Source organism: Microcaecilia unicolor, chromosome 4, assembly GCF_901765095.1.
Source record: "Microcaecilia unicolor chromosome 4, aMicUni1.1, whole genome shotgun sequence".
Taxonomy (NCBI): domain Eukaryota; kingdom Metazoa; phylum Chordata; class Amphibia; order Gymnophiona; family Siphonopidae; genus Microcaecilia; species Microcaecilia unicolor.
In genome coordinates, this window is record NC_044034.1 from 72,806,096 (window position 1) to 72,830,299 (window position 24,204).

At 42.5% G+C, this 24,204-nt stretch overlaps 1 protein-coding gene across 1 annotated transcript; it reads left to right on the plus strand.

Moving 5' to 3' along the window:
• Nucleotides 1-502: 502 nt before the first annotated feature.
• Nucleotides 503-22,251, plus strand: PDX1 (pancreatic and duodenal homeobox 1). Its single transcript, XM_030202398.1, has 2 exons — nucleotides 503-917; nucleotides 21,839-22,251. The coding sequence occupies exons 1-2, from the start codon at nucleotides 503-505 to the stop codon at nucleotides 22,249-22,251; spliced, it is 828 nt and encodes a 275-aa protein (XP_030058258.1).
• Nucleotides 22,252-24,204: the final 1,953 nt, after the last annotated feature.

Sequence of the window (24,204 nt, forward strand, 5' to 3'; positions counted from 1 at the left end):
AAATGTTAAAAATTAAACGTTCACTCTTTTTTCAAAACTCCCCCCTTAAAATTGTTGTTGTTTTTCTTTTAAGTTTAGAAGGTTTATTTATTTTTTGTAATAACTACTACTAACTGGATTATTCTTATTTTTTATTTCATAAAACAGAACATCATATACAGAGCAGGGCTTGGCAATTTATTGCATTTAAATATAGGAGTAAATAGCGCTGAGCCAGCTTTTAGCAGAACAAACAAACTTGCCAAGTTTCCATCCTGTGCTGAGACCTGGGCGAAGAGAAAGGAGCCCAGCAGCCTGCCCGGGCGGGGTGGGGGGGGGGGGGGGGGGGAGGCAGGATCACGTGACACCCTCTCAGCCAATCCATGGCCGGCGCTGAGAGCAGCGGGCCGTCCAGGTATCCTGGGGCAGGCAGGTAATGCGGAGCTGTCCAGGTCCAGATGGCTCTCCATGCGGGGCACTGAGCTGACTGCGCGCTGCCGCCTCCCCAGCCCCCCTCACTGCCATGGAGCCCGAAGAGCACTATTACACGGCTGCCCAGCTCTACAAGGAACCGTGCGCCTTCCAGAGAGCTCCCGGGCAGGATTACAGCCCCAGCCCCCCGGCCTGCCTGTACATGGGACGCCAGCAGCCGGCCTCGTACTCCGGCCCCCTGGGGTCACTCGATCCAGGCAGCCCCCCGGATATCTCCCCCTATGAAGTGCCCCCTATCACCGAGGACCCCGGCATGCCCAGTCTGCACCACCTCCACCACCACCACCACCACCATCCCCAGCAGCAGCTCCCCCACCCCCAGCAACAGGTGTTGCCCTTCCCGGATGGAGGGGAGTCCGGGATCCTGGAGGAGCGCGGTAGCATCCAGCTGCCTTTCCCGTGGATGAAAACCACAAAATCCCACGCCTGGAAGGGTCAGTGGGCAGGTAAGAGCGCCTGGCTTTAGCAGCCTCCTCAACTCAGTCTGATTTTCCTTGTCTTGCAGTGCACTAACTACCTCCAAACTGCCTACAGCAGTTCTTTTAAGGTCTATATTGTTGAGATGTGATGAACAAACACATAATAAATACATGCAAATTGCACTTCTTCTACTACAAATGCTACTCTTAGAAAAGCCACCTCCGATTCCGGTTTATTTGATTCCTCTAGGTGCACAACCTGATATTATTATTATTATTATATTACAAAGCTATCGCGTCTCCATTACGCAAAGAAACTATGAAATAATGACTTTTAGCTTTGCACGGAAGAAAGTATTGCATTAAATAGTTAAATAATATAATGTTCCCGTGTTGTGTCAGGTCATAAGCACAGTGTGTCACATACATTTGCAATATGGATAAAATATGTCCTCAGTGAGAAGGCAAGAGAGAAGTCATTCTATATTTATATAACATTAGTAAGTTACATTTTGAGCCCTGACAGTCTAACCTGATTAACGTATTATTTTGTTTCCCTATGGCAGTCACCTGCTGCTCTATCCGATTCAGAGAAGCCAGATTGCTAATTTTTAAATTAGAAATCAAAATCGGTTACTGACAGAACAAGGTACACAGACCAGTGGATGATAGGTAACAAGAATGAAGGGACTCACCAGCCTTTTCTTTTAGATGATTTCTTGACATGGCCCATGGCGGCTTTTTGCTTTGCTTCAGGACACCTTTTCTGGCCTTCCTTCTTCTTACCTTTTAGTCCTTTGCCCCAACCTATGATATGTTCGGTTTATTTTCGCACTGTTTTTACAAACTATTACAATACAAGTATAACACTTTCGCTTTCCCACAGCAAATAAAATATAAGCTACATAAATATTTCCCTGTGGAAATCTGCAAGCTCCCTGAATGAAAAAAAACCTATAAAACTATTATTTAAAAAAAAAGACAAATTTTCTAAAGGTGCCTTAGGAACTCACCAGATTGCAGAAATGTTTCTTGCCATTTTGTGAAATGGAGTAATAAGATATGAGTAATCAATACATCATGGAAGAATTAATTAGTGGCTACCATTCTCATTTCCAAGCCTTTCCTAAACTTCTTCAGGTTTGATGTTGGTAAGGTAGCTCTGAAAATAACACTGTGGTGCCATATTTTCTGTTCTCCTTGCTCTTTATATTCCATTTTATAATTGTGGGATGTTTTAGACCAGGTAAAGCTGAGGGGGTCTTTTACTAAAGCTTAACTCGAGATATCTACAGCAGGGCCTATTTTATTCCTATGGGCCCTGCTGCAGATAACTCAAACTACACTTTAGTAAAAGACCCTCTGAATTCATTAGAATTATTTTATGAGCTCCAGTACTTTCCATTCCTAGCATTATGCTTAAGAGATGCCGAATAACTCATTTTCAAAGCACTTACAAAGTTCCATAGGCTACTATATTGATCCAATTTACTCTGCTAAATTTAAATCTCTCCATGGCCACCATTTGTTACAGAAAACATAACAATGATACGAATAACTTCATTTTAAGGATCTTATATTACTGATACAGTAAATTGATACAATTAGCTTTTTAAGAAGTTAGATGGGAGTAAAAACAGGTTACCCCAAAACACTATTGCTATACCAGCATGAATGGATATTGTAATATGATGCTCTAAGGGGTATGTTTACTAAGGTGCATTAGCATTTCTAACGTGCCCTTAAATTAGGTTCATTAAACGCTAACACACCTATACATTTCTATGGACGCATTAGCATTTAACACGCGTAAACCATTTATGTGCATTAAAAATGCTAACACGACCCATAGCATGCCTTAGTAAAGAAGCGTAAATAAGAGACCATAATGTCTAAAGTTTATTCAATTAGATCCAGAACATTGGAATTAAAGTGAGGAATTACTAGGAAAATATTACTTACGAAAAACTGTGATTTGGAAAGCGAGCTCTGGGATAGGGCACCTTTAGAAAAGTTTGCAGCATATTTTGCCACCATATTGGAAGCCTAAATATAAGCGATAAAACATATATCTTTAACCAAACATGTAATTGGTAATGATACTACCAAGAAACGATCATGCTGCTTTGTCCTTATTTGGCATCTTCCAATTTTTCAACCGTGTATACTAGTAACGTTCGGGATTAGCTCAAAAGAAGCCGTCAGCCATTCAAATGTAGACCTACTGAAAGTTCAACGTGCAACAATGTGTCACTCTATCATCTCACTGTGTTATCGTATCCTGCACCTTACACACTTTTTTGTCACACCCACAGGACAAACATCCGACTAATCATTTTGTTCAAATAGACTTTTGAAAATGTATATTTTAGTAATATGAGGGTTATTATCTGCCCTCTAAAATAATGCTCAGAGTTGGAATATTTAGCAGAGATTTTTTCCCCTTTGCATTAGTTAGCACTTTCGTAGACAGAAGACATTTTACTCTAAACATTTAACTCAAGATAAAATAACACTGGTTCTATAATCTAAATGTGTTAAATCCAGAATATTTTTGTCCTCTATTTTCTGTTCACACACATCTTCTGTGGTTATTAGCACTGGCCCCAATTGTAAAGAACTCTGTTTACCACATACAGATAAAACAACGTATTTATTCATTTATTAGGATTTATTTACCGCCTTTTTGAAGGAATTCACTCAAGGTGGTGTACAGTAAGAATAGATCAAACATGAGCTACAGGCAATTACAGCAGTAAAAATATTCAGACAACAATACAAAGTATGGCATAGTATACTATTTACAATGTCAACACAATATGTAATAGAACATTTTAATTGGTAGTGAAGGGTAAAGCAAAGATGGAACATATAGATAGGTAAGAGAGTAAGAAGAGTTAGAAAGTAAGGTGACTGATTTAAAGAAAGTTCCACATGAGGTCAGAGAGATGGTCAAATATTATCTCAGCTAGGGTAGGAGTAGATAAACCCAAAGCCTTTCCTCAGATTTGTCATTGCATTGAAGTTTGCTGCAAAAATGCTTTTTACATGATTTTCTATTTTTCTATTTTTTAATTATTTTTCTTTTTTAATATCATGATACATTATATTATTTAATTAATGCTGAATTGCATTCTTTCTCTTGAGAATGATATGCATAATGAGGTGTCAAGTTGTTCCTAAATTGTGAATCCTGAACCCCAAAAGGGGGCATAGAATTAGTAGATATGACAAGACTGCTGTAAAACTAAAGGTAACTGAGCCCCTCTCACCCCTAATATGCTGGCTAGGGATTGGGGGGGGGGGGGGGATTATACAGTGTTGGTGCCTCTCCCAAGCCTAGAATCCAGGGCAGGTGCCCATCTCAGCCACTCCTTCCAAAGGTCCTGGATGGGATCATAAGAATCGAAACTGATCCCCTTCCCGATCTCCACTTCACTGGCAGTGGAAATGAGTGCATATTCATAGCCCTACTACTCCCTCCTCTTCCATCTGCGGGGCTTCCTTTCGGTGCAGAGGAATAGGGTCTGTGGGCATACAGTGACTCATGGAGTGATGCTTCCATCATCCCCTACTTTAGGTGAGTCAAGGAAAGGAGTAGGGTAAAGGACGGTAGAGGGAGAGGAGGTGGAGTGGAGGTCAGATCGTTTGTTCAGGTTGGCATCTGGATCATATGAATTTTCAACTGTTAAAATGAGGTCATAATGGATATTTTCTTACTTTGTCTTATCTATCTATATGTTCCATCATTGCTTATACCCTATGCTGTCTATTAAAATGTGTTATTGTGTATTGTATTGGCATTGTAATGTACCATACTATGCCATATTTTGTCTTGTTGTTTGAATATTTTTACTGCTGTAATTGTCTATTGCTTATGTTTGACTTATTCTTGCTATACACCGCCTTGAGTGAATTCCTTCAAAAAGATGGTAAATAAATCCCAATAAATAAATAAATAAATAAATAAATAAATAAATAATAAAAGGTTTAAGAAGCACTGCTGTAGGGGTCTGAGGGGGTCTTTTACTAAAGATTTGTACAAGTTATCTGCCATAGGATCCATTTTATTCCTATGGGCCCTGCTGTAGATAACAAGTGCCAACCTTTAGTAAAAGCCCCCCTGAGCATTCTTTACTGATATATGATATATGACACGAACACGGTTTTCTGGTTGTTGTTTTTAAACCAGAGATTTAACCCTCTTGCTTTCGATGGGATCCGGTTGCAGGAACCGGATCCCTTCGTCTCCTGCTATATCGCATTCATTTCTGAAACTCAGTCAGAAGATCAAGAAAGGATGGTTCTGAGCGCACATCTCCTCAGATCCGATCATTGTTAATGTTTATGGTTATGTTTATTACGATTTGATTAAAAAATCTCCCTTTTTTACAAAGCAAATTGGAGCGTTGAACAATCAAAAATTAAAAGTAAGAAGGAACTCCATAAAATACAGGAAAAGATCCAGCAGTCACTCAATGCAGTCATCCAAAAGGAAAGAGAGGGGGAGACAAAATAAAATCAGTAAAAGAATCATCCTGCTGTGATTGGGGAGAATAAGTCTATGATCGTTTATTGAACAAAGTAGTCAAGGGAGAGTAAGGAATTATCAATCTGGCTAAATAGTCTGGAAGACCAGTGTGAATGGCTTTAAAACTCAAGGTCAGAATTTTAAATTGACTTCTCTGTTCTATGGAAAGGTAATGAACTTTCCGAAAGTTCTTGTTTACTGATCTTACCAATAGAAGCATCGTATCAAGGCAATTTACAAAAAAAATGCATAAATATTAACACACAGACAGAAGATCTTGATTACCCTTCTCACCTTGGTCTTAGCTTAACTGCCCTCACCTCTTACCCTCTTCTCTATGTTTATGTTTATACATTCTTCATATATGGCCTTTGCACACTATGGGGTTCACTTTTGAAAGAGAAAAACATCTAAAAATGTGACATAAAGCAGCACATAGGTGCCCCGTATAAGAGGCTTATCCTCCCCAGCCCAATCGTGGACTTCTGTTTTTTGTGACCCCAAGCTCGCCCTCCCACCCTCCGTGCGCGTTTTATCTTTCTTACTTCCGTGGCAGCAACGTGACGTCTCTTCCATGGAGAGTACGGAGGTAAGCTCCGCCTATGGCAGCGACGTGACGTCGCTTCCACGGAGACGAAGGTAAGCTCCGCCCCCTTTAGCCTCCCCAAAACAGTTGGCTACCGACCATCTATGAAGCAGCATTTAGATATTTTTCACACCAAAACGTCCAAATCAGTATTTTTGAAACTCATTTTCAGACTTTTCTATGTAGTTCATCTGCAGTGCATCCAAATATCAAGGGGGCATGTCTGGGGTGTGATAAGGGTGGGATTTGGGCATTTCTAAGACCTGGATGTTTTTCAGCCATAATGGAACAAAACTAAGATGTCTTGAGCTAGACCTGTTTTCATAATGACTAAGCCCCAAAAAAGTGCCCTAAATGACCAGATGATCACTGCAAGAATAAAGGCATGACCCCCCTTACTCCCCCAGTGGTCACTGACCCCCCCTCCCAAAAAAAAGAAACAGTACATACCAATCTCTGTGACAGCCTCAGATGTTATAGCCATTCCTGTTAGAGCAGCAAGCAGGTCCCTGTAGTAGCCTAGTGGTCGGTGCAGTGCACTGTGGAGAAAGGGACATAGGCCCATGTGCCACTCTAACTGTTACACTTGTGGTGGAAAGTGTGAGTCCTCCAAAACCCAGCAAAAACCTACTGTACACCCAAGGCCCTTAAAAGAAAAGGCCCCAAGTACTTGAAGAACAAGATCACTCTGTACACACCTCCAAGGACACTAAGGTCCTCCCAAGGAGTATCCCTAATCATACCCAAGGCATATCCCTAACCATACCCTATCCAAAAGATGTGATACCTGCAAGTGAGCCTTCTCCGGAGCAGGGGCATAGCCAGACACCCAATTTTGGGTGGGCCTGGGCCCAAGATGGGTGGGCAGAAGAACCTCGCCCCGTCCCACGGGTGATTTGGTCTCTCCTCTCACCTGCATGCCATATGGTCTCTCAAACATCCCCCCTCTCCCGTATACCTTTTAAATAGCAGATTTTCACCAGCAGCGAGCAGCAACTAATACACACTGCTCATGTTGGCCCCCACACCCTTCCCTCTGATGCAGCTTCCTGTTTCCGCCTAGGCAGAAATACATGAGAAGGAAGGCTGTGGGACCGGTGCGAGCAGTATGTATGTCACTGCTCACTGCAGGCGAAGATCTGCTATTTACAAGGTGTGCAGGAGGGACACTTGTTGGGAGTTTTCGGCTGGTGGGGCTATGCCACTGCTCCGGAGTAGCCCCCACACTCTGGAATGCAGTCCCTGAAAGGCTTTGCTTAACACAAGACTATCTCTACTTCAGGAAGCAGGTGAAAGCTTGGCTCTTCAACCAGGCCTTTAATGGAAGAAGTAACTAACCTGTTAATCACACACACACACACACACACACAAGGAGTGACACGGGCTGCACATACTGCAGCAGGACATGTTTATCCAGTCTTACCTTAGCTGAGATAATATTTAATCACCTCTCTGACCTCAAGTACACCTTTCTTTAAATTAGTCCCCTTATTTTCTAACTCTCTTACCTATCTGTATGTTCCACCTTTGTTTATACTCTACACTGTCTTTTAAAATGTTTTATTAAGTATTGTGTTGACATTGTAAGTAATATACTATGCCATACATTGTATTGTTATTTGAATAATTTTACTACTGTAATTGCCTATTGCTTATGTTTGATTTATTTTTACTGTACACTGCCTTGAGTGAATTCCTTCAAAAAGGCAGTAAATAAATCATAATAAATAAATAAATACAGATAATACCCGCAGCCATAAGGGCTATTGTAGTGGTGTACAGTTGGGTACAGTAGATTTTGGGTAGGTTTTTAAAGACTTACTGTACATTATAAGTGGATAATGGTGAGATGTGTACCTGGGAGCTTTTAGGTGAAATCCACTGCAGTGCCCCCTAGTGTGCCCCACTGCTCTGTAGGGATGCCTGTGTGGCCAGTCTACTAAGAATGCTGGCTCCTTCTACGTTCCAATGGCTTGATTTTGTGTGTTGTTCACTTGGACTTTTTTTTTTTTAATGGACCAAAAAGCTAACATAGTAAGTGACGGCAGATAAACCAAAACATCTAGCAAGTGACATTTTTGAAAAAAAAAAGATCAATGTTTTGCTGTTTCAAAAATGGCTATATTTGCTATTTGGATTCTGGATGTTTTGAGCAAAATGTCCAAAGTCTGACTTAGACGTCACATCAAAAATGCCCCTCTTTGGTATCAAGGCAGTTTACAAACTCAAAACAATAATAGAATACAAAGGAACTATAATAAATATAATAGGAAAGAAGCCCTAGAGGCTTAGGGAGATAGAGCGTAGAGCAGTAGGAACAGGGGAAAATATACAGAGAAGAGGAGCAACCAGGTTAGCAGATAACAGAGCAGAATTCCAGAAATCAAATGCCAAGGCAATATGTCTACTTTTGCTTAAAGCATGGAGAACAAATATGTCTTCAACAACTTTCCGAAGTTGCTACAGTCTGTTTCCATCCAAATCTCGTTAGGGAACTTGATCCACCATGTAGGTACCATAACTGAAGGCATCCTACTTTATAACTTGGAACTTTTCACTTCTTTCTATGTTGATATGTGGAGCTGAAGTTCTGAGCCTGCTCTGAGGATGTGGTTGGCGTGCATACCATTTTAACCTTATTTCTAAATGCTTTGGTTTCTATCTCTCACTGCTATAACAGGCATCATTAGCATCTTATAATAGGACTGTGCAGGCAAAAAATTCTATTTTGTTCAGTTTCCTCTTTCATTTGCAGTCTTTCCCTTTTGTTGGCTTGTTTAATTGTTAAAGCTTTTCATTCCTGATAGTTTTTATTTTGGTGTACTGTCATTAATAATGACTGCAGTCTGCCCAAACACAAAACCATCACACTTCCAACTCCCCCTGAGCACAACCTGATCAACCCTTAACCCCCTCCAATCCCCCTCCCCCAGATATCGGCATCACCCCATTCCCCAGATGTTAGCATCATCCACCCTATCTCCTCTGATCCCGGCCCCAACTCTTACCAGGGTTCGGAGTGATCCCCAGTAATTCCTGCCCATCACTGTGCCAAGTTCAAAGTGGTACCTTTGACCTGTAGTGGTATTTACAGTTTATTTGGCAACTTAACCCTAGCAGTAGTACTTCTAGATTGCCACTAGGAGTCAAGGGCACCATTTTGAACCCAGCACAGTAAAGAGCAAGAGTCATAGGTAAGAGCTGGGGCTGGAATCATAGGGTGAGGGTGATGCTGACATGTAGAGGGATTTGCATGGGGTTGGGGTGGGTTGAGTGATGATCTGAGCGTTTGGGTTGGGGTGGTTTGCTGGCCCTGAAGGGCTAGATTCTATATATGGTGCCAAAAAAACATTATTCTTTAAGTTACGTTTAAAGTTAGGTGCAGTTTATAGAATAGCACTTATGCTAGGGAATCACAGCTCACTTTAGACACAGTCATTTGCACCAACTGAAACGTGGTAAACGTACACGCCTACATTAGGCGCATATCCCCATTATTCTATAAAAATGCATGTTAATTTTAGGAATGCCCCCATTCTGCCAATGACCCTCCCACTTCTGCGCCCCTTTTTTAAATTGCACGTAAAATTTAGGTATGTAAAAGTCAATTACATTTAATTAATGCCAATAATTGCTTGTTAAAAAGCCAATTATTGTTGCTAATTAGATTGCTATTTAATTAAATTGCACGTGTACATTGGGTATGCACTCAAATTTGTCCAAATGGTGGTATTCTTAGATACCTTTACAAACTCATTAAAGGCATTTCTTTAGAAAACATTTTTTTTAAACTTTATGCACCAATGTAACCCTCTCAGAATTCTCTGAGGGAGATTAAAAGACTCTCCAGTATGAAATAGTCCTCAAGACATTCCAAACAGGAATAGAGACTGGCCTAATGGTTAGTGCAATGGGCTGAGAACCCACTGCAGCTTCTTGTGACTCTGGATAAGTCACTTAACCATCCATTGCCCCAGGTACAATACTTAGATTGTGAGCCCACTAGGGACAGAGAAAGTAACTGCATATAATAAATGTAAATCGCTTTGATTCTACCACAGAAAAGGTGATATATCAAATCCTATTACCCTTACAAATTAAAGGGGGAATTCTATATATGGCACCTTAAAAACTGGCAATGAAAAAGCACATTGTTAGCGTGATTCTATAAACTATGCCTAAAACCAAGCCTAAATACCTACATGTATTCTATAATAGTATGCATAGTTGTTATGATTCTGCTAAGACAGGCAGGGGAATGGCTGGGACTCGCTTCTGATTGGCCTGTTAGGGATTGAGCTGATGTCTGAGGCAGCAGACGTCAGAGGTCAGATCTATTTAAGCCTACCTCTCCCTTCGGTCTATGCTTTAGCGTTTGAGCCCAGTCAGATAAAGTCTGTTACCCTCTCTCTGTCTGTGCTAGTAGCACACCCTGCTTTCTTGGGAGTTGTTTTCTCCTCTCATTGCTTGTAGCTTCTCTGTGTGCTGGTTGTTCCAGCATATGCTTGTTTGTTTCCCTAGCTAAGCTGCTTTCCCTGATTACCTTGCTTCCCTGCACCTTTGGGTGCTCTGTCTGCTGTGTGCTGCTGAGTTCTGGTAGGAACACTGTTTGTGTTTTTCCTTTGTTAAGCTTTAACCTTTGACTACAGTGTAAGCCCTGCTTCTTTCTGATGTGAGTGTTATTAGCAGCCCTTCCCTTTAGCCTGCTTTAACTGATTACCTTGCTTCCCTTCACCAGTGGCGTACGAAGGGGGGGGGGGCGGTGGGGGCAGTCCGCCCCATGTGCACGCCGCTGGGGGGTGCTGCGCACCTGTCAGCTCCGCTCGTTCCATGCTCCCTCTGCCCCAGAACAGGTTACTTCCTGTTCCGGGGCAGAGGGAGCATGGAACGAGCGAAGCCGACAGGCGTGCGGCACCCCCCTAGCAGGTAAAAATGCACCCGGGGGGGGGTGTCCTTTCTCCGGGGGGAGGTGTCCTTTCGCCGGGGGGTGGGGTCGCTGCACCTGGGAGGGGGCGCATCGGCGATCCACCCAGGGTGTCAGCCACCCTAGGAACGTCACTGCCCTGCACCTATGCAGGACGTCAGACTCACAGAAACAGAAGCCTGTCCTTGCAGATCAGCAACGCAGCTGTGCCATAGAAGAGGACTTCGGCTGGCGGGGGTTGGGGACCCCGCCAGCAAAGGTACCCGATGGCAGTGGCAGCGGGGGGCCAGGGTCAAATCTACGGGGGCACATGCCCCTGTGGCCCCACGTACCTACGCCCCTGCCCTTTACAGAGTAGACTTCATGCTAATTCCTGCATCCAACTTTGGCCATGAGCACTTATTGCCTTCTGAAACTTGGTGTAAACCCTAGCACACAAGTTGGGTGTGCAACCCGGGAATTCTATATCACACTTACATTTTGGGACTGCCCCTGACTCACCCATGCCCCTCCTATGGCCATGCCCCTCTTTGAGTTGTGCATGAGACACTTTGAGCATACAGAGTTATTGAACAGAGCTTACACAGATATATGCAGCAATACAAATGAGTTCTAATGTTAATAAATGATTGTTAGTGGCTCATTAACTAATTACTTTACTTGTGCATCTGCTCAGAGCACCCAAATTTGGGTGACATTTATAGAATTTGGGGGTATGGGCTTAGGGCCAGATTCTATATATGGTGCTTAAGAAATCTGCAGAGAAAACATTCCATCTAAGTGTACTCTATAAGCAGCACCTAGATTTAGGTTCAGTATATAGAATATGCTAAGTTGATATCCTAGGGCCTAAAACTATGAGCATCAATTTACACCAATAAAAACATGTTTTGTTATAGAATATGTCCCTCTGCACCTAAATCTACATGCCAGGATTTAGGTGCAGAGGGACATATTCTATAACAAAATGTGTAAATTTTGGAAAATCCATTTCCCCAACCATAACCATGCTCCTTTTTGACTATGCGCATTAAAGTTTAGGTGCAGTGCATTACAGAATACACTTAGGGAGCTATGCATGTAAATTCAAATTATTGCCAATTAGTGCTCATTATTGAGTGTTGTTAAAAATGCTGATTGGCTTGTTAAGCCAATTAAGTTGCATGCATAGTTATGGAATGCGCCTGAAGTTTGATGCTGAACGCTAGGCGTGCTACATAGAATCCAGGGGTTAGTGCTTTGACTATCACAAGCAGAGCTGACTTCAGACTTCCTTTTAGAAAGACTGTGGGGGCCACTCTGAACCTGGTTCTGACCCATGTCAAAATGTGGAATTTGCTTTGTAATGAATTAAATACTCAATCAAGAAAATTGTTACTGATCCACTTCTGCCTCCAGTGGTCTCACAGAGTAAATGTAGCTATTTCTTCTGCTTCCCTTTCTATTATTCCTTACTAGCTGTTAAGCCCGTTAAAACGGGTGAGATTTCCAGCTACCCTCCTCACCGCCGCTCCCTCCCCCTCCGTGCTGGGCCCCCTGCACTGACCTGACAGCGCCTCTCACCTTAGTGTGAAAGCACTGCAGACAGCAGCAGATCACTCTGCTGCTGCCTGCAGCGCTTCCACATGGAGGTGAGAGGCGCTGTCAGGTCAGTGCAGGGGGCCCAATACGGAGGGGGGCGGGAGCGGCGGCAGGGATGGGGGGAGGGTGGAGGTTGGTGCGTGCGTTGTTTGTTTCCAGGCTCCAGCGGCAGCGGCAGCGTCTGACAGTCCGACTCCATTTCCCTCTCTGTTCCACCCTCTGACGTCATCACTTCTTGACGTGAGGGCGGGACAGAGAGGGAAGTCTCTACTGCGCATTTGCAGGTGAGTTGGTCACTTGCCATTTATATGTTTGATTTAGCTTTTGATGTCTGGGATGGCCATGCTTTTTAGGGGAGCAAACCCCCCCCCCCCCCCCCACATCCTAAACAATTGTGAACATATTCTCAAAAATACACCATAAAATTCTCATTCTACAGAAACCTCTTATTATTAAATGAGAATTTTATGAAGTATATCTTTCATTATGTGTTCATATTTTTAAACAATTCCTTTGAGGTTTACACTGTATAACATTCAACTTGGAATAATTTTGCAGGTTTTCTGGGGCATAGTTACATCTTCTTGAGGGGGGGGGGGGGGTTCTTTGTTAACTAGTTCCTTTACCCTCCTGCTTTGATAATGGCCCTCACCTAATCATATCCCAGTGAGAACAAAGTGGAAAGACATTAACGTGTGCTGGGCTTGTTCCCAGCACCCTGATTAATGGGGATGAGCCTCGTGCTAACTGGGGATTCTGGCATGGCGGGCCTGTGGTTGGGCCTAGCTAGAGGTAGCCTTAATTTAAAAAATAAAAATACCTTCAGTCTAAACTCCTTACCTGAGCACAAATGTGATTGGTTAGCTTACCAGTGTTTGTTTTATGATTAGCCAGTGTTTTTTCAAATTAAGAGTAGCAAAAAAATTCAGAATCCTGATTGGCAAAATAATGTTTGGGATGGGGATTTTCCTTATTCTTTAAGGGTGTGCCTCTGAGGTGCTAGCTTCTCTTGTTTCTCAGAAATGGCTTTCTCTCCCTCCACGCCCAATTTTGATCATAACTAGTGTCAGGTTGCTCTGATGATAACTTTATATTTGTCACAGCATTGGAGAATACCAAAGCCAAATTGTTTTAGGTACTGAACAGACGTTAAGTTATGGGCTTTTAATTTTCACCAGGTGATGATCATTCGGACCCCTTTTCTATGAGTTTCAACCCAGTCTTTGGCGTGAAGGTCCATGCCAGCTCTTCAAGCCCTTGCCGAGCATGGCAGGGCACAGTGGGTAACTTCAGGCTATCCAACTTTGGACAGCAGGCTAGCTTTCAACTTGTTTAATTTTAGTTATTGTATCTATGCTCCTTGCTTGGGTGAAATATATTTGTAATATTCAGTTTATTATAATTTACAGTAAATGAAGCTGCGGCCTTGTTTTAAATTGAGTGTTTGTTGCTTTATTTTAACTTTACAAGCTTATTCTCAAGTAATAGGTGAATTGTACAAAATGATTTGGGCTCAACCACAAGGGATGTAAGTTTGGGACTGCTGTGCTAAATTTTGATATTCATAGTTGAGCTATCGAGTATTAACTTAATGGTAGAGAATAAGTTCATTCTTAATTAAGTATCACGGATCAAGGGAGTCTCCAGGGCCGGTCTTAGGCAGAGGCGACCAAGGCGGCAGCATAGGGCCCCGCGCCTAAGGGGGCCCCGCTCAGCGTGCCTCAACTCTGCCTCGTGCTTCCGCTCCGACCCGGACCGGGACCGCATCGAGTCACTCAACCTCTCTCCAGCCATAGGCAGATAAAGCATTCCTGGCATACCTTGTACACTGTAGCACTGTGCTGGATCTTTTCTTAATATTTTTCCTTATTTTCTCCTTTGTTATGAGAATTGGAACTACTAATTGTAGTGGACTTGAACTGAATAATTTCTGGGGAGGGGAGATTTCATGATGATAGCATTGTGCTTATTATTTCAATCAGTTTTTTTGTACAAGTTTAGCTTCATTTGTCTTTATTTGAAATTTCATAAATAGAAACTATTTCTAAAAATGGAATAATCTTATCAATGGGGTGGAGCTAGGGTGGGGCGGGGCTAGGATGGTCTGCACAGGGCCCCGCACTTGCTAAGACCGGCCCTGGGAGTCTCACATCCCCTGTTAATGCCCCGTATAGTACAGATTCTGATTCTCAGTCAAAAGGTGAAGAAGGGAAAGTCCTCAGCGCTTGATTCAAACCTTATAACTTAGCTGGAAAGACTACTACTTAACATTTCTAAAGCGCTACCAGGGTTACGCAGCGCTGTACAATTTCACAAAGAGAGACAGTCCCTGCTCAAAGAGCTTACAATCTAATAGGAGACTAAAAAGACTCACTTTGAAAATCCCATACTCGCTCCCTCCTTTATTTTATTTTATTTATTTATCTATTGCCTTTTTGAAGGAATTCACTCAAGGTAGTGTACAGCAAGAATAAGTCAAAACATAGACTGTAATAGCAATAAAAATATTCAAACAACAATACAAAGTATGGCACATTATAATTTATTTATTTATTACATTTCTATCCCACATTTTCCCACCTTTTTGCAGGCTCAATGTGGCTTACATAGTACCGTAAACAGCATTAGCCGATTCCGGTATGAACAAGGTGATATTGAGGTACATGTATGGTAAAGACCATGGGGGGGGGGGGGGGGGAACTTAGAGAGGGAGAGGAAGGATTAAGATATGTCCAGTTACGGTCTTCGGTTACATTATGTCGCTGGTATCCTTTGCCAGTCAGGATTTCAGGATATCCAAAATAATACATTACAATGTGAATGCAATACGCAATAAAACATTTTAATAGGATAGGGTATAAGCAAAAATAGAACGTGTAGAATGGTAAGAAAAAGTAACCAGAGTTAGAAAATAAAGGGACCAATTTTTTAAAAATGTTTCACGTTCTCCCTGACCCCTCTCCGCTATCCAAAGAAGGGGACTTCATCTTTCTCAGCCTATTTCCACAACTGCGGTGCAAGGCACTTGTGTCACAGGAGCGCAAACAAGGAGCAGGTTGTGCTCCCTATGTGCTTCTTGGAGCACCTCCTGAGGCACCTTTGAGGGCAGTTTTGCAGTACTTTTAATGTTGCTTTTAACTTTCTTTTACACATTTTTAAATTAATTATTAATCTTTTTAATAAGAGGTTTAATCCTCCTGCTTTAATAAGTTTAATAAGTTATAGTGTCTCCAGTGTGGTTCGATGACAGGGAGTCAACCCTTCCGTTTCATTCAGAGGCACTTTTACTAAGCCGCGTAAGCATCTGTGCATGCCCAGCACATTCCAAAATGGAGTTACCACACAGCTAGCTCTTCTGGTAATTTTATTTTTGCTACGCATCTGATACACATGACCGAAAAATAATTTTTATTTTCTGCCGCGTGTATCGGACGCACGCCAAGTGACATCTGGCGCACATATGTCATTACTGCCCGGTTACAATGTGAGATTTTACCGCTAGGTCAATGGCTGGTGGTAAGGTCTCAGACCCAAAATGGGCACGCAGCAATTTTCATTTTGCCGCACATCCATTTTCGGCAAAAAATTTAAAAAAAGGTCTTTTTTACAGGTGCACTGAAAAATGATTCTGCGCAAGCCCAAAACCCGTGCTTACACTACCGCAGGCCATTTTTCAGTGCACCTTAGTAAAAGGATCCCTCAGGTTCTTCATTTATGCCAAAAGGCTGAGAAGGGGCCCTGGAGCTCCTACTGCAATTCTGAAACTTGTGTTCACCTGATCCAGATGTCAACCAAACAAACTAAGGGGTCCTTTTACTAAGCCACGGTAAAAACTGGCTTGCGGTAGTGTAGGCGCAGGTTTTGGGCGTGTGCAGAAATATTTTTCAGCACACACATACAAAAAATGCCTTTTTAGATTTTTGCCGAAAATGGACGTGCGGCAAAATCAAAATTGCAGTGCGTTCATTTTGGGTGTCTGACCTTACCACCAGCCATACACCTAGCAGTGAAGAATCTGCATGGTAACAACCTATGCACATCAGATGCCACTTGGCGTGCATCCACTATGCACGTCCAAAAATAAAAATTATTTTTCAGAAGCATGTAGCTGACGCGTGCCAAAAATGATATTACTGCAAAAGGCACACGGTAGTCGGGTGGTAAGTCCATTTTGGCGCACGTTGGGCACGCATGGAGCCTACTGCGGCTTAATAAAAGGGGCCCTAACAGAGCTTTCCCCTTCTCTATTTTTCTTCCCCTCCCCCTCACTAATCTATAAAGGGCACTCAGGGCTAAGAACCCTTTGTAGAATAGCTTGTAGCACCAATACTTATGCCCACCGAAACCAGGTATAAATCCTGAAATCAGGTGTAAATCCTGATGTGCAAGTTTGTCATTCATCCCCAAAATTCTATAACACCAACCAGCTTATTTTCGAAAGAGACGGACGCCCATCTTCCGACACAAATCGGGAGATGGACATCCGTCTCAAAAACAGGTATAATCGAAAGCTGAATTTGGATGGCCCCAACTGCTTTCCGTCATGGGGACGGGTGAAATTCTCAGGGGCGTGGACGAACGGTAGCGAAGGCGGGACAGGAGCGTTCCGGGGCATGGTTAACAGATGGACCTCCGTGCCTGATAATGGAAAGAAGCAAGACTTCCCTGATGAGCATTTAGTCCACACAAAGTTGGTCCTGTTTTTTTCACGACCAAGCTTCCAAAAAGTGCCCAAAATGACCAGATGACCACCGGAGAAAATCGGGGATGATCTCCCCTGTCTCCCCCAGTGGTCACTAACCCCCTCCCACCCTAAAAAACAAAATGTTTAAATATTTTTTCCAGCCTCTATGTCAGCCTCAAATACCATACCTAGCTCCATGACAGCAGTATGCAGGTCCCCCGAACAATGTTAGTTTAGTTGGTGCTGCGCGGGACCCATGCAGAGAGCAAAAATTGGAAGAAAAAAAACCATGCAAGTGCAGTTAGGGACGTCCAAATTAAAACAATAGTAATAGCGTGATTTGAACCAGCCACCTTCTGATTACAAAACTTGTGCTGTAACCACTGCACCACTTATTTAGTCATTCCTTCCTTTTCCATTAAGTCCCTCCAAGTTTCTGTCAGCCAATCACAGCTCATTTACCTGACATAGGTGTCAGCTAAAGGAGCTGTGATTGGCTGACAGAAACTTGGAGGGACTTAATGGAAAGGGAAGGATCAGGTCTAGGCAGCTGAGTAAGTGGTGCAGTGGTTAGAGCACAGGTTTTGTAATCAGAAGGTGGCTGGTTCAAATCCCACTCTTACTATTGTTTTAATTTGGACGTCCCTGACTGCTGCATTTGCATGTGTTTTTTTTGGACGTCCCTGACTGCACTTGCATGTTTTTTTTCTTCCGATTTTTGCTCTCTGCATGGGTCCTGCGCAGCACCAACTAAATTAAAATTGCTCTGGGGACCTGCATACTGCTGTCATGGAGCTAGGTATTTATTTTATTTTTGTTACATTTGTACCCCATGCTTTTCCACTCATGGCAGGCTCAATGTGGCTTACATATACAGGTACTTATTTGTACCTGGAGCAGTGGAGGGTTAAGTGACTTGCCCAGAGTCACAAGGAGCTGCCTGTGCCTGAAATGGGAATTAAACTCAGTTCTTCAGTTCCCCAGGACCAAAGTCCACCACCCTAACCACTAGGCCACTCAGGGGGACCAGTGCACTACAAATGCTGGCCCCTCCCACGACCAAATGGCTTGGATTAGGTCCGTTTTTGAGATGGCCGGCAGCGGTTTCGATTATCTCTGAAAACTGCGGACGGCCATCTCTAAGTCCAGCGATCTCACCATTTGTGTCGTCTATCTCTAGAGTCAACACAAATGATGGGATTTCAGCGGGCCAAACCGTATAATCAAAACCGAAGATGGACGGCCATCTCGTTTCGATTTTACGGTTCGCTCCGCCTCTTTGCGGAGCCGTCTCCGGAGATGGACGTTTTTACACATGGGCATTTGCGTTCGATTATGCCCCTCCATGCGTAACTTTTTGAAATGTCTATGACCCACCCATACCCCTCCCTTGGCCAAGTAGAAATTGGATCTAAATAATGAAAATAGGAAAGAGCAAAAACACAGGTCAAGTTAGAAATAAAGCTATAATAAGACAGGCCAAAAGAGAATTTGAAATAAATTTGCCATAAAGGCAAAAAGTAATCATAAAAACGTTTTTAATGTACATGAAGTAGAAATTCTATGAGACAGTTGGTTGGACTGTTTGAATGATGGATATAAGGGGCAATTCAGAGTACGAGGCCATAGCAGAAAAGCAAAAGGATTATTTCTTTTGGTCTTTTACTGAGGAGAATGTTTTTGGAAATACCCATGGAAGAAACAATATTCTTAACACATCGTGATGACCTTGGCAGATGTAATGTAGGAACTTGGCAAACTCAAGAGTAACATATTACCCAGACTAATAATAAAAGACCTCAAAGATGAAACTGCAGATCTATTACTAGTAATCTGTAATCTCTCATTAAAATCAGCTATAGATACTGATTTGGAGGATGGCAAATGCAATGCCAATTTTAAAAAGGGCTTTGAGGATGATCCAGGAAACTGGAGACCAATAAGGCTGAAATCAGTGTCAGGCAAAATGGTAGCAATTGTTCTGAAAAACATTACTTTTCTCCAGGTCTGAGCAATAATGAATGGATCCTTAGGATCCTGCCTGTATATGTGGCTACGTGTAGAGCTGGGATGCTGCAGTTGATATAACTTTGTCTGATTCCATATGGCACATTTTATGTTCTTATTGTACCCCCAAAACACCATCATACCTCAGTGTCCCCCTAAGAACCAAACAATACCATCGTGCTTCTTAACCTACCAGGGTATCCATGCTGTACCCACCAAGCAAACCCAATGTACTCCCCAACACCCTTAGAAATATGATTTCCCCTCCAGTCCACTATCCCCGAATTCTAAAAGTCACTAAAAATTGTGCATGCATATTTGAGTGTGTGCCCAATTTGCGTGTGCAATTTAATTGAATAATGAGCTAATTAGCACCGATAATCAGGGCCGCCGAGAGGGGGTGACAGGGGGGACAAAATTCCCCAGGCCCAGACCTCCAGGGGGGCCCGGGCCCCACCCTCCATCCCTCCCTCCGAATTTCAAAGGCTATCTCCTACCTCGTCCTCGTCAGGGTTGGTTACGGTGACAGCTGCCTGCACACAGTGAAAAGCGTGCAGGCTTGCGCTTCAGCCTTCCCTTGTCTGTCTCTCAGCTCTGGTCCCGCCCTCAAGGGGTGGTGGTATGGGCTCTGGCCCAAAATAGATGCATGCCAGTTTTTATTTTGCTGCACGTCCATTTTTAGACAAAACAAATAAAGGCCTTTTTTGCAGGTGCACTGAAAAATGAACCTGCGCGCGTCCAATACATGTGCCTACACCAACGCAGGCCATGTTTTGGCGCACCTTAGCAAAAGGGCCCCTTAGTCACTGTTTTCTTCAAGGTAAGAGTGGAAGTAAACTTTAGTGCTAACATTTTACTTCAGACGTCAGAGGTAAACCAATGGGCTATATTCAGTTAGATAAGGATATCCACCCAAACACTGCTACTGTACCATACTGCAGGTCTGTTTGGGGGTCAGATGATACTTATCATTTCCTATTTTTTGCCATTTTTGCTCTCTTAATGGTGATTCAACATCAAAAATTAAAAGCAAGACAGAAAAGAGAATGTGTCCTCTACATGCAATTAACTTCTTGCACTGCAAGATTACTATTTTGTAGTGCAAAATTTTTAAAATGTCATTGCTAAAATCTTAGCTCTGATTTCTACCATACTGTTATTATATCTGCCCTTTTGGTAGAGATAAGGAAAACAAGAAAGAATTTTGCACTGAAACAAATTGAAGAATGCATGTGGGTAGCTTGCGGCAAAACAGCACTACCACCGGGCATGCCCAGACACCCTGTGGTAGTTCTGCGTCTGCCGAGTGCTGTTAATTTTTATTTTCTAGCACGAGGAGTGGGAAGTAGGCATTCCCAGCTGCACGCTGCCTGATTACTGCATGAGTAGCGTGTGAGCCCCTACCACCTCCTAAATAGGTAGGGGCTCAGGTTGAAATGGCTGCACGCTAATTTGGAAATTCTCACATGGCTATTAATGCCAGAAATAGAATTTTGGCCATTTTAGAACCAGGCTAAAAAGTGGCCAGAGCACGCGGGAAACCCACATGCTAAAACTACTGCCATCCAATTTTTAGCGTGGCTTAGTAAAAGGACCCCAAAGTTTATAAACTCCACAGAGATATTTTTGAAATCAGTTAGTCTGTTTAGCGAACATATTTTATGAGACAACATATTTTGAGGTATGTTTACTTAGGCGCGTTAGCATTTTTAACACGCCTTCAAAGTGAAGGTGTGTTAAACGCTAATGCGCCAATACATTTCTATAGGCGCATTAGCGTTTGACGTGCATTAACATTTAATGTGCACCTTTGTAAACACAGATGTTTATGAGGTAACTCAAAACATACTCTTTGTTTTTTAATGAGCTTTCAGAATTAATAGGGGCCCTTTTACTAAGCCACGTAAGCGTCTATGCATTGCCCAACGTGTGCCAAAATAGAGTTACCGCCCAGCTACTGTTTGGCTCTTGCGGTAATTAAACTTTTTTGGCACATGTTCCAATACGTGTGGCTAAAAAATAATTTTGGACGTGTGTATCATACGAACGTCAAGTGGCATTTGATGCGCGTAGGTCATTACTGTCTGCTTAACACGTGAGACTTTACCACTAGATCAATGGCTGGTGGTAAAGTCACAGACCCAAAATGGACATGCAACAATTTTCATTTTACCGCACATCCATTTTCGGCAAAAAATTTAAAAAAGGCCTTTCTGACAGGTGCACTTAGAAATGGATCGGTGCGTGCCCACAGCCCACTCTTACAGTACTACAAGCCATTTTTCAGTGCACCTTAGTAAAAGGACCCCATAGTGCAAAAAAGTAGACATATGTATATTGGACACATGGCAATACATAGAAAAATGAAATAACAGAAACGCCACTTGAGAAATATAATTTCAATCCTCAAAAAATAAATATCATAAAAAAATAAATATATTGTAGTTTGCTCTGAGAGATTTTCTCGAGAAGACTTTTGTGTGCTTTACTGTAATTTTCAGGGCAATTTTTTTTGCATGTGGAATATGTTATCTATTTTAATTATACCTGTGAAAAGTGACCTGAATATTTTTCTTCAGCGATACAGAGCTCACCTTGCAGCACATTAACCCTTTACTGCCTTCCATCTCTTTAGGTGCCTCCTACATAGTAGAGCAGGAAGAGAACAAGAGGACACGGACAGCCTACACTCGAGCTCAACTCCTGGAGTTAGAGAAAGAATTTTTGTTCAATAAATACATCTCCAGACCCAGAAGAGTGGAGCTAGCAGTCATGCTCAACTTGACGGAGAGACACATAAAGATCTGGTTTCAGAATCGGAGAATGAAGTGGAAAAAGGAGGAGGATAAAAAGAGAGGCCGAGCCAGTGATCCTGAGCAGGACTCTGCCGTGTCCTCTGGGGAGGTGGGGAAGGAGGAGCTGCAGCTGAATGCTGCCGATACCCCCGCAAGGGACCTGCTGCTGTCACCTCCCCTAACCTCCTCCCCTCCCCCTCAGTCCAATCTTCTGGCCGGAACCATCCCCATGAGACAGCCAGAAAAACGATAGGCAAGCAACTAGCCTAAGCTCACCGCCTGACCTTCAAGTATTAAAGAACAGATCACCGGAGAGGGGACCCAACGGGAAACCTGAATCAGCACCTTCAGCCCTCAGTTGATTTTCATTTGAGTTGGGTTTCACATCTAAACTTATTTTTAATTGCAACATATGGTTATGCAGGAGCTGATGAAGTACTGTACGAAAATATTTTTTGTGTTGGTTACCTTGATATGTAATAATCGTGCCGAGTGTTACCTTTTTAATTTAATGTAATGGCAGGATAATACGCTGCTTTCCAAAACTCCCTGTGGGGCCTGCTAAAACACAACTGGAAGTGTAAGACAAATCACATGGGGTGTGAAGCCCTGATAGTTTTCTAACCTCTTAAAGGTCTGAAATCTCAATTTACAACCTATTTTCTCTGTAAGGAGGACATGGTCAAATCCTATCTTTATCATCTGAGCTTCAGTGGAATGCAGTGACCTTTCTGATCTAGTGACTTCTTCATTTTCCTTTCCTGTTGTGTTCCCCTAGAGTAAAGGTAGCAAAACTAATTTTGATGGACACACTTTTAATTCATTCCTCTGCTTCATTAATTTTATATGAGATCATTAAACTGATGAGATAGGGCTTCAGAGGTGCACAAAAATTGATTTCCAAGAACCTGTCGCCTCAAAGCAAATTGCAGTAGGCAAGTCAAATTAGGCTAAACACCTTTTTTTTTTTCAACATGATGAAAAAAAGGGGGGTCAGATTTTGGAGGTTCTAGAATTTTATAGAATTAAGGTCATATAGGGGCTCATTTTCAAAAACAGCATTAAGTGGCATTTGAACATTTCTCTCTGAAAAATGTCCAAATCATGATTTTCAAAACTCAGATTTGCAGTGCATGCAAATCACAAGGGGCATGTTGGGGGCAGGATTTAGGCATTCCCAAATCTTGGATCTTTTTCTGCCATAATGGAACAAAGAAAAACATCCAGGGCTAAAAGTTAGATGTTTTGGCCTAACCTGTTTCAGTCATGACTAAGTCAAAGAAAGATGCCCTAAATGTCCAGATGGCCACTGGAGGGATTAAGGCATGACCTCCCTCACCTCCCCAGTGGTCAGTGACCTTCTCCCTTCCCCCCACCCCCAAAAGATGTGAAAGAAACAGTACATATGAACCTCTATGACAGCTTCAGATGTTATCACCAGTCCTATTAGAGCAACAAGCTGGTCCCTGGAGTAGCTTAGTGATCGATGCAGTGCACTCCAACTGGTACAGTTGTTGTGGAACATGTGGACCCTCCAAATCCTACTGTATCTACATATAGGTGACACCTGCAGACATAAGGGCTATTATAGTGGAGTACATTTGGGTATAGTAGGGTTTGGGTGGGTTTTGGTAATGGTGAGATGTGTACCTGGGACCTTTTATATGAAGTCCACTGCAGTGCCCTCTACGGTGCCCGACTGCTCTGCTGGGACGTCTGTGTGGCCAGTCTGCTAAGAGTATTGCCCCCCCCCCCCCCCCATACATTCCAATGGCTTGTTTTTCTGCATTTATTTCTTGGCTGTTTTTTATTTTCAAAAATATTCCAAAAAGATAGACGCACTGAGCATAAAAACATCTAGCAAATGGCCATTTTAGAAACAAAAAGTTGGACGGTTTTCTGGTTTGAAAATGGCCATGTTTGCTACTGGATTTTTAGATGTTTTTTTCTAAAACAGGGTTGTCCAACCTCAGTCCTTAAGCGCCACAGTCCAGTTGGGTTTTCAGGCTTTCCCCAATAAATATGCATTCTTAATACAAATTTCAGGGGTAAATCTACAATAATTAGCCCAATCATATTTAAATATTCATATTTAGTGACTAATATACTATTCTTTACCTTTATTTTACCAATATTGAAAATCACATATACTTTGTTCAATTATTCAATTTACTTTTTTTCTATCATTTTAACATACTCATATAAA